The sequence below is a fragment of the Hippichthys cyanospilos genome, chromosome 14 (assembly GCF_059441005.1).
Source record: "Hippichthys cyanospilos isolate Australia breed blue-spotted pipefish chromosome 14, RoL_Hcya_1.0, whole genome shotgun sequence".
Taxonomy (NCBI): Eukaryota; Metazoa; Chordata; class Actinopteri; order Syngnathiformes; family Syngnathidae; genus Hippichthys; species Hippichthys cyanospilos.
In genome coordinates, this window is record NC_142382.1 from 18,306,272 (window position 1) to 18,317,981 (window position 11,710).

Consider the following 11,710-nt stretch of genomic DNA (forward strand, 5'->3'; position numbering starts at 1 on the left):
GCTTAATACTGTGATGTCAGTGCTGCACTATTGTTAGCTTAGTACAGTAACTACAGTTCAACAGCTGTTAAAAAAGGAAGCAAACGCTGCACATACCAGTTGTCCCAAGTTCTCCCTTCTGCCTTTCTACAATGTACTTTTTTTCATTTTTTTTTTTCCATTTTTGCACATCTTTTAAATTATATATATGAGATATCGCGGTCTCAGTACTTCACGGGTTTTTCCAGGAAAAATAAAAAATATTAAAAAAAAATATATATTTAAAAAATGTGCAAAAATGGAAAAAAATGAAAAAAGCAAAAAAGTACATTATACAGTACTGCATTCATCAAATAGCTACTTAATATTAGTTAACTATGTTAGGAATTCTTCAAGCGTTAGAGTTCGTGACATGTTTTATTCATATATATTCTTATTTTGAAATGTATGTAAGCGAATTTAAAAATCAACATTTACTTGCCAATCAAGAAAATTGGTTTAAAAGTACTAGAAGTCAAGTGTCTCCCTCAAAATATGAGGCACAATAACTATAAATACATAGTCAAGTTATGAGAAAGGCTTTTAAAGAAAAACATGCTTTTTCAAAGAGTCAGAAATGCAACCTTTTTGTTCATGAGTTAATCTAAAATGAACGTTGTTTGCTTCGTCACAGTCCTAATAGCCACCATCCGTTGAGCTGCTCATAAAACCCTTGTCACCATACTAACCTGGTTGCTAAAGAATTAGTTACTCTTCTTACCTCAGTTTGACAGAATGTATCTTTCAGGGAGTGACTGAATCAGCAAGTTAGACCACAGACGGTCGTTTTGTACAGTATGTCACTGCAGTGGCAAACTGACTGGCAAGGTGATCAGGTGCTGTGTAAGCAAATGACCTTTGATCACCTCTCAGAAGCACCTGTGATATAAGATAGTGTTTCCGTTTTCACATCGGCCATTATAAACCCAGGAACTAACGTTGATGGCAAGATACAAGACAGCGAACGAAACCAGCGAATGAAACTTGGCAAGCGTCCAGATAACCAAATAACATTTACAACACTAAACTGCCGTGCACTAGTTACAGTGTTGGGTGTAATGCATTAGAAAAGTAATGCAATTATGGGACGCATTACGTGTTGCTGCACCATGGTGTTGTAATGCATTACACACAAAAAAAGTCATATTTTACTCAGTACAAAGGAGTAAAAAAAAAAAAAACTAATTTTTAATCATCTAAAAATTACTGTATTTTTCGGACTGTAAGCGGCAACTTTTTTTTTCATGATTTGAGCCCTGATTTATCGTCAAGGGCGGCTTATGTACTCTTTTTTTAAACCACCAGGAGGCAGTCCACCAGTAAAACAAATATGTGTATTGTTATTTTGCAGAACAACTATGAAACAGTCCGAAAAATACAGTGCTTTTTTTTTTTTTTTTGGTGTTTAGTGCGCGTTTACAGCCAAAAGTAACAATTTACAGTAATGACTTTACTTTTGTAATGCATTACTCCCAACACTGCAAATAAAAGTAAAACAGGATGCCAAGCATTAAAAGCTGTGTTGAAACGACACAAACAAGTTGATTCAGCTTGGTCTTGCAGCTGTGCAACAAGTGTAAACTTGAAAAAATATAAAACTTTGCCAGAGTTTTTTTTTTTTGGTCTTCTTTAGCGGTTCAAACAAGTAAATCGATTTGCAGAAACATATGCAGGAAGTAGGAACCTGCTATGTGTTATTTATAAACTCTAAGAATAAAAGGTCACAGTAATAGAGATTGCCAATGTGAGGCAGTTGCACATTCCATTATCATTGTTATGTGGAAGTCCAAAACCTCTGTTGAGCTGAGCACTCAATAGACATCAGTAAATCTAGCTCAACCCATGCGAAAGCATTTGTAAAAAGTTAAACAGTAGACAATAGACACTTCCTATAGATACCGCCACAATCTATGCAAAAAAGTTATTAAATACATATCAGACACTTTTACAGAAGGGAAGCAATTTTATGTGTATCTGCTCGTATCATATCAAATTGGTGCTATCGAGAAATACAGTTTATGCAGTGGTGGGGCCGTCAGGGCCAGCAAGGCCTTCTCTGCAGGCCTAACATAACCTGATCATTATCATATCATATCATATCATATAGTAATATATCATATAGTAAACTATAATAATTATAATAGCTATAATAAAAGTCAATTTACTTTTATAGTCATTTTTACTAAATATATATTACATTTAGTTTTAATTTATAAAATTATTCTCCATATTCTGTTCTTTTCGTGTCATATTATATCCATTTGGTTACGGGGCATGAGCTAACCCCGGCAAATAGTTCTGCTGGGAATGCCTTTTGTTTGCAAACGATCGATTTGGTGTTTGGAGCTACACTGGATTTGCAAACTTCAATTGTTTAACCAAGGCAGCAACCAGACACCAAAGCACAGCTGGACACACGTGCTATGGTGCTTTTAAAAACTTATGGGGACACCCGAGTGGATATACAGTATTGTACGTCTCAGTTCGAAGGTAAAGAGAGCTCCTCAATGTGCTACGGTGCTTTTAAAAAACTTTTGGGAACACACGAGTGGATACACTTTCCATCTCAGTCCAAAGAGAAACCTTGAGCATGAAGAGGTCAAGAAAAATCCGGAGATATTGAAAAGCCTGATCGATTGTGACCGCCTTTGTTTTGGTGAGTGCAAGCCTTTTTTTTTTAATTTATAGTTTCAGTTTTAATATGTTTGTGTTATTTTATTATTTTTGCCTTTGGGCAGGAGCCATCCCGCATTCCAACCAAGTGGACCGCAGACGGCCGATCTCCTAATCCGCGATGTCGATCAGCGCAGGACCAAATGGAGGCGGTCAAGTCAACCCTCACCATCTAGCTTGCCCCCTCTCCGAGCCTAATTTATTCGAGAGTCTGATGTCACAGAAGACATACATGTGAATGTAAGGGAGCGCCACTGCGGTTTTGTCATTTGGGTCATCATGTTGAGATGAGGCTTTAACAGGTGGACAAATCTGAATTCTTTTTCGAGGGGGGTGCAAGATTCCGTGACGCATAACTTTTGCCGGGGGACCCATACTTTCAAATCAATGTGCCTCTCTCGGACACATCTTTTTTTTTTTACATCAAATTATTTATGTCCATCTACTCTTTTAACCGCCTCGGCATGGTTAATTTTTATAACCGTTTCCGACCCCATGCAGCCCACTTCCTGCAGTCTCTTTACGACGCCTTGCGAAAAAAGAAGGCTAAAGACCTTCTGGAATGGTCTCCTCAGCAGGTGCGAGCCTTTCAGCAGGCTAAGCAAGCCCTAGCAAACGCAGCCCTCCTTGCCCACCTAATCTCCACAGCGCAGGTGGCCTAGACTACTGACGCGTCGAATGTTGCAGTAGAAGCAGTGGTGGAACAGCTGGTGGGAGATGTTTGGCAGCCCCTTGCATTTTTCATTCGTAAGCTGCGGGATAACAAGTGCAAGTATAGTGTTTTGACCGTGAGTTGCTGGCACTATATCTTGCAACGCAACATTTTCGTTTCTTGCTCGAGGGGCGTCATTTCACTGCTTATGTGGATCATCAGCCGCTGACGTTTGCTATGTCAAAGGTTACTGAACCATCGTCAGTGTGCCAGCAGCGTCCCTTGGCGGCCATTTCCGAATTTACCACAGACATTTGGCATGTGACCGTAAAGTGCAACCCAGTAGCCGATTGCTTGTCGCGTGCACTTGTGTGTCCTGTACAACTGGGTGTGGATTTTTTGGGAATGGCCGCTGACCAGCTCCATGATCCGGACATTCGCCTCCTTAAATCTAAGGGTACAGCTCTGAGATTCGAGGAGGTGGTGTTGAAAGACAGCCGTCCTCCACTGCTCTGCGATGTGTCCAAAGGCCGCCCAAGGCCTGTTGTTCCAGAGAATGGCGCCATCGGGTTTTTGACTCGATCCACTCCCTTCGCACCCTGGCGTTCGGGCCTCAGTCAAGCTTGTTGGTGCCAGGTTTGTCTGGCCTGGGCTACGCAGGGATCTCAGGATGTGGGCAGCTGCTTGCATTGCATGTCAGCGCGCCACAGTTCACCGACACACCAAGGCCAATCTTGAACCTTTTCCGATTCCATCCAGGTGGTTGTACCATGTGCATGTAGACCTGGTAGGTCCCCTCCCTCCGTCGCAGGGTTTTACACGCGTGCTCACAATGGTTGATCGAACCACTCGGTGGCCTGAGGCAGTTCCCCTGTCCTCCACCGCCACCGTAGACATAGCCCGCGCGTTCCTGTCATCCTGCCACGTTCTGGCACGCCCTCTTACATCACCTCGGATAGGGGACCCCAATTTGTGTCTCAGCACTGGACGTCTTTGGCTGAGTCTTTGAGTGCGCAAGCACATCGTACTACTGCTTACCACCCTCAGGCTAATGGTTTGTGCGTTTTCACCGGTCGCTTAAAGCCGAGTTGCAGGCCACCCTTTCAGATGGTAGTTGGGTCAACCGCCTGCCATGGGTGTTGCTAATTAATATGGGAATTTATTCATGTATATTACTTATGTGAGAGCAAGAGGGGGTCGGCAAGAGACAAAATCCACTGCAAGAAGTTTCGCGACGTGTTAAAATATTATTTCGAATTGACTTAAAGTGTAACGCCGAAATGGATATCATTTGCCCGCAACGAGGAATGGAGTAAATGAAGTGCTTGCTTGCTAGGCATCACAGGTCTGTCATGCTAAGTCAGCTAACGTCATTCCTTGTGTCAATACAACCGTATTCATTTGTTGTACGGGCTGTCGGGGGGATTTGCTGTGAGTCTCAACAGGATGAAACGGTGATCATTTTGACAACACCGCATGAAGCGGACATTAATACATTGATGTAAAAATTAATTAAAAAAAAACAATGCGTCCGAGAGACGCACACTGATTTGAAAGTATGTGTTCCCTTGCAAAAGTTATGCGTCACGGAATCTTGCACCCCCCTCGAAAAAGAATTCAGATTTGTCCACCTGTTGAAGCCTAATCTCAACATGAGGACCCAAATGACAAAACCACAGTGGCGGTCTCTTACAATCACACTTACGCCTTCTGTGACGTCAGACTCTCAAATAAATACCCCTCAACACGTACGCATTATTGGGCTACACTTAGTCTGGTTCAGGGGTGTTAAACTGTTCAGCCTCACAAAGACTAACCAAACTTACTTGGTTGGATATTCTATTAATATAGAAAAAAAACATGAACAACGATTGTGTCATATCACTGGCTTGATTTTAGAGGTAGGTAGGAGTGTCTTGCAATTCCTGCAATTGTAGTTGGCTAATTTTAAACAAACACGGGAACTGTTGTGCTTCAGTGTTCGGACCACCTAGATTAAGCCTGAGCAATGCATCCAATGATGAAAATATTTTGTTAAGTTGATACAAGCACTCTTGAATGCCACTGTTATTCTATACAGAATATGTTGACCAAACCCACTATAAGGAATAGAAAAGTAGCGATTTTAATGGCAGGAACCCTTCTTGAAGAAGGGTGCATTAAACTCAAAATTTGCCCTTTTGCTGTAGCTACCCTACGCTCTCTAATGCAGTGTTTTTTCATTAAAAATTTACTGTATAGTATGTATAACTATGTTTAGATTGTCAACTCTGCGTAAAAATATTGATGGAATTATTTGATGCTCAAACAAAAGTTAATCAAAATGCAATGCCTCATTATTTTCTTTTTTTTTTCTTCCTATTTTGAATGTTAATACCAAAGTAATCCAGACTACGCAGCAAAACATAGTACAAAAAAAGTATTAAAAGTGTTATTCAACACAAAATATGTTTTGGATTTGTTAAAGTAGGCACCTTTTGCCCAGATAACATATTTTGGTGTTTAGTCAATCAGCTTTTTGATGAGGATGATGGTTTACAACCTGTAATGACTTTTAATTCACAGCTGTGCATTCTCAAACATTCATACAGCAGGTTAAATTTCTCAACCTCTTTTGTATATTGTTTGCGACCATCGAATTTGAAGGGATTTCCAAAGGTTTGACTGGTGCACTAGCGCCATCTTCCTTGCATTTGAGATTTTTATACCTTTAAGATGTCACAAAATGAGTAAAGTACATAGGAAAACCTAAAAGATGACATTAACTGGAATGTTGAAAGGATTTTACAGTTTTTTTTTCCCTCAAGCATGCATTGTATGCCTGTTCATGTTTTGTAACTCACTACAATTAGGGGTCAGTTTAAAAGACTGAAGTCTACAGAGGCCGGAGACATCTGGAGAAGCAGTCAAAACACAACGGAGTAGGCCATTGTTTTCCAGCTCAGAACGGAACTGCTCAGCAGAGGAGAAAGAAAGAGCCCTTAACTGCTTCTAAACATTATTTCCGCCTTTAGTTGTCCCAAACAGGATACAGCGGCATGAATGTTACTTTCAGAGCCACATCACTTCGTTACAAAGGGGCAACCACATGTTGCTCACATTTCATGAGAAAACTCTCAAAGGGTATCAGTGAAATTGTTGTGAAGCGCAACAATGCCACTGACATTTCTACTACTGCTTCTTAACACTGCTTTTGGAGGATTTAATGGTGCGGAATATGAAACCATGTGCACGTCCAACGCTTGCTTCACTGTACACATGGAGAAGGTAAGCTTTGACAAGGCCAGTCGGAGCTGCTTCCACAACGGAGGCTATCTGATGACAGTTAGAAACAAAGAAGAAGAAGCGATTCTGCACTCTCTCTTCTCGCTAATTCCAAAGGACACCAAGAGCCACCAATTTTGGATTGGATTAAAGCTACACAGAGGAGATTGTGTGTTGGCTGACAAGCCCCTCAGAGGCTTCAAGTGGGTGTCTGGGGAAGGAGAATCCCACTACTCTAACTGGAATAAAGAACCTGTAGACACATGCACCGAGCGATGCGTGCGGGTTGGTTATAATTCCCCTGAGAGCAATCAGCTGAAATGGACTGCTGGAGCCTGCAGAGGTCTTTCATTTTACGTGTGTAAGTTTTACTTTAAAGGAATGTGTCCTGCTCTGCATCTGTTGGACGCTGGACACATATCATACACACCTCCTTTCTCTGAGGAGCCACTCCAAAATAAGATGAAATCCTTGCCACTTGGAACCTTTGCAAATGTCACATGCAGTGACCAACAGTCACAGTTTTCTATGTGCATCCCGAGTGATGACAAATTCCAGTGGACTTTACCAGGTCCGTTTTGCCAAGTGGAACATGGAGCATGTGCACACAACAATGGTGGATGCCAACATATCTGCCGGCAGGAGTCGGATCAGGTGACATGTTCCTGTAAGCAGGGTTACATTCTTGAAGACAATGGGCTCTCATGTAAGATGCAAGACGAGTGTAACGTGGGCACCTGTGAGTATAAGTGCATCGCAGGTGAGTGGGGACATATCTGCACTTGTCCCCCTGGCTTTGAATTGGCAGAAAACCAACACAACTGTTCGGACATTGACGAGTGCCAACAGCCTCACTCATGCAGCATGCACGTGTGTATTAACATGCCGGGCAGTTACACGTGTGCGTGTCAGTACGGCTTTGAAATGATCAATGGTGACTGTCATGACCTGGATGAATGCTTGCTTTCCAAATGCATGCACGGCTGTTTGAACACTGCTGGATCATTCTCCTGCTACTGTAAAGAAGGGTTTAGATTATCGGAAGACGGTTTTTCATGCGTGGACATCAACGAATGTGCAACGGAGCGCTGTCACTTCAAATGTATCAACACTGAAGGAAGTTTCATCTGTGTATGTCCAGAAGACTTTCAAGTGCACACCGCTGGAACAAATTGCACTCCAGATGTGAAAAGTGTAGCATCAAATGAGTCAATGGGACAGGAAAGACAAGTAAACATTCTTGAGTTCGTATCCATAACGACAGTCCAGCCCCTGGGAGCACCCACTCCCACGGATATGCCTCTCCCGCACACAGAGAATATCAAACCAAGCAACGCGTCCCTGCTCGCAAGTGCTTTGGTAGTCAATTCCAGAGTGCTCATCTGTGTACTCGGCTCAGTGATTCCTTTGATGCTTATAGTCACCGTGACGTTAACGATCGCCATTGTGCGATGTCGTCGAACCAGAAAGGAAGCAAAGAAAAGTGCAACAGACAGTTATTGTTGGGTTTCCAATGGTTTCGATCCACGCTTAGAAAAACTCTATGAATCCATTTTGACTGATGACCTATGACCTGATGGAGAGATATGCCTCAATTAAATGTACAGTATAATTTATCTTCATGTGTATGTGTGTAATTTATGTTCATGTAATTCTTCACTTTCAATTGTAAACATATCAGCCATATACTACTTGTCCCTCTTGCTTCTTTTGCATTGTTTTCACACAAAGCCACATACACACGCACATATACACACACGTGCTCTGCCATTGGCTGCAAAATATTATGATCACATCCACGATTTATTCCGTCCATCCATTTTTTGTACCGCTTGTCTGTCCTCAATAGGCTGGCAGGCGTGCTGGAGCCTGTCCTGGTTGACTTTCCAGGTAAGAGGCGGGGTACATCCCGGACTGGTTCTCTAGCCAATCACAGGTCACACTCAAACAATGAGCACCACATTCACATTAACACTCAGTATTTTGGAATGTGGGAGGAAACATGAGTAGACTGCTCAGAGAAAACACATAGCAAATGCCACACATTTATTACTGTTGGTAATATTATTTTTAGTCGCGGTACTTGTAGAAGTTGTGTTGGTAGTATTGCTCATTTGGTCTAAGGTTTTGTGTAACATAAGTAAAAAGAGAAAAGTTTATTTTTGTTATGAATGTAAACATGTCATGGTCCCTGAGCTTCACATTGGAAAAAAAAACAGTAGTTAAGTTTTTATCTCATTTCCTTCCTGCCTCGGCTTTCCTTCCGCACTCAGAGCTTAGCACGAGCCAGCCAGCATTTGAAAATGAACTACAGCGCAGCAACATGGCCTGCATTTATTTCCCAGTGCTGGTGACATTGTCTCTTCTTTCTATGTCCTCTATCAACACAATCTTTTGTATGAGGCATGCTGGCACCTGTCGGCCTGTCTGTATTGGGAGCAACTGCTTGGTTATCAACGGAGACAAAGTGGATTTTACCACAGCTGAGGAAAGATGTGAAGCCAGGAAAGGAGCGTTAATGACTCTTCAGTCATCAGAAGATAGGAGATTACTTGATATCGTGTTGCAAGAACTAGATGGAAACCTCTGGCTTGGACTTTATTTACCAAGTGATGCCTGCACCAACCTCTCACTGCATATGAGAGGTTATGAGTGGACCTCTGGTCAAGGGCAAAGCAACTTTGTTCCCTCTTACATTACCTGGAAAGATGGCATTAAAGTCTGTTCTCCTAGCTGTGTCTCACTCTCAAAAGAGCTAAAGCTCAGAGAGCAGCCATGCTCCGATAAAATCGATGGATTCCTGTGCAGAACCTTCCACCAAGATGCATGCCAGGCACAAGAATTATCAGATGGGACATTTTTTCCCAGTTCAAAGGGTTGCTCGGATGGGCCGTGTGAGCAACACTGCACTCCTGTGAAAGATGGCTTCAAATGCTCTTGTTATCAAGGATACGCACCGGACAGCAAGGATCCCAGGAGGTGTACGATCCACTGTGCACAAGAGAGATGCCCTGCCGTCTGTGAGAAAAACTCAGACGATGTTTGCTTCTGTCCTGATGGCTTCATCTTAAATGGCAAATTTTGTGAAGACATTGATGAGTGCATGATGAATGAATGTGACCAAGAGTGTAAAAACACATTTGGCAGTTTTGTCTGTGCCTGTAAAGAAGGGTATGTACTAAAACATCAGGTGAAATGCGAAAAAGCAATCCATGAACAATTTGTTATCACCACTCCCTCTGTCAGAGGTTATGCTAAGCCTGACAATGACACTATGAAAAGCTCAGCTCTTTCCATAGGCACTTTTATTTGGCTCTGGATTTTAGCTGCTTTGGTTGTGGTTGTGTTTATTTGTGTTGGCAGATTTTACTTGGTTAAGCGCCAGAAGCACAGAGAGCAAAATTCCAACCAAAGGCCAAGTGCTCCACTGGAAAGTACTTAGTCTTTCATGTATGCTGTACATACAGTACAGTCTCTCTGTCTCTCTCTCTCTCGCTATATATATATATATATATATATATATATATATATATATATATATATATATATATATATATATATATATATATATATATATATATATATATATAGATAGATAGATAGATAGATAGATAGATAGATAGATAGATAGATAGATAGATAGATAGATAGATAGATAGATAGATAATTTTGTGAGTTTTCATTCATCTAGTGATTGAAGTATCTATTACTATTCAGCAACCCAAACTATGCATAAAATAAAAATGTTTTTTTTCCCAATGCATACTGTAACATACACATTTTTCAATTTTACTACATTTTTATATGACTATCATTTCTTTCAATATAACTTTAAAACGGTTTTACATTTGAAATTATTTTATAGTTACTACTACCGATACTTTTTCCACCACTACGCCTACTACCACTACATACAACTGACAACAAATAACCATTTCACTACCATGATGATGACGACTACTATGACTACCACTACTACTATGACTTCTATTACTACTACTAATATTTAATCCATTATCCAAACCTCTCACGCTCAGGAAGCTCTCCAGGTGCACCCTAAACTCGTTGCCAGCAGAGCACATACGGTATAATACACAAACATCCATTCACACTCACCAATGCACCTCGGGACAATTAGGAGAGTATCATTGACTTACCCGGAAAAAAAAACACACAGGCACGGGGAGAACGTGCAAACCCCACCCAGGATGGATGAGGCACCATGGCTGCTATACTTTGAGACATAGGTTCTAATATGACATCCAAAAACTACCACCCCCAAAAATAAATGATAAAAATAATGCAACCATTATGGGACGACTAGTTAGCAAATCAATCTCATAGCTGGAGGTATGGGTTCAAATCTGAACTCTGGCCTTTTCTAAGTGGAGCTTGCATGTTCTCCCTGTGGGTCTTTTCCAGTTGCTACAGTCTCCTCCCACATTATAAACACCTGCATGATAAGTTGATTGAAGACTGTTAACTGTGATTGTGAATGTTTGTCTAATTTTTATATGTCCAGCACTATGAGTTACATTTTGGTGTAGGAACTAGGAAATATGCTTTAAATAATGTTTGATACATACATTAAATACACTGCTATACAGTCTATAGTCTATATCGTTTTTTTAATATCCTCAGCAATTTTCTGTATTTGGACATGCCTGTACCTTTGTGTAAGTTACTATAATATATAAGGTCCATCAATCAAGTCACCATTCCTTTGAGCCAGAACACGCAAGTGATTAATCACACCAGGAAAACACCCATGAAGATTTCCACACTAGACAGAAACCATTTATTGAAATGAAAAAGGGGGAAAAAAGTATTGGAACAGAATGCATTTCAAACAAGACATGAGGCATGTTCCTGCAATTGTGAAGAACACTGTATTAAAACATATACTGGATGTGGGCTCCCTGTCTGTCCTTTATACCTTGACTTTTGATGGCTTACGCCAGCATTTGCGGGAGTAGAGGCAGCAATGGAGACTCTGGATTTATGTATACAACTAGCTCCAGGACATCCCCAGCAGCGGTATGTTGTGGATGGAGCATGGCACAGGGAGAAATTACACTCTGAAAACAGTTGGGTAATTAATAA

The 11,710-nt window shown here is 41.2% G+C and overlaps 2 protein-coding genes across 2 annotated transcripts; both read left to right on the plus strand.

Annotated features, from left to right (window-relative positions):
• The first annotated feature begins 6,296 nt into the window (after window positions 1–6,296).
• On the plus strand, window positions 6,297–8,223 carry cd93 (CD93 molecule). The gene has a single exon (XM_088432432.1). The coding sequence runs from the start codon at window positions 6,497–6,499 to the stop codon at window positions 8,177–8,179; it is 1,683 nt and encodes a 560-aa protein (XP_088288558.1). The 5' UTR covers window positions 6,297–6,496; the 3' UTR covers window positions 8,180–8,223.
• A 139-nt stretch (window positions 8,224–8,362) lies between these two features.
• LOC148413217 (thrombomodulin) lies at window positions 8,363–10,097 on the plus strand. The gene has a single exon (XM_088432433.1). The coding sequence runs from the start codon at window positions 8,775–8,777 to the stop codon at window positions 10,047–10,049; it is 1,275 nt and encodes a 424-aa protein (XP_088288559.1). The 5' UTR covers window positions 8,363–8,774; the 3' UTR covers window positions 10,050–10,097.
• Window positions 10,098–11,710: the final 1,613 nt, after the last annotated feature.

Bases quoted from the DNA above. Each gene is read 5' to 3' on its own strand.
- LOC148413217 (XM_088432433.1), top strand. From the start codon at position 8,775: ATGAATGTAAACATGTCATGGTCCCTGAGCTTCACATTGGAAAAAAAA.
- cd93 (XM_088432432.1), top strand. From the start codon at position 6,497: ATGCCACTGACATTTCTACTACTGCTTCTTAACACTGCTTTTGGAGGA.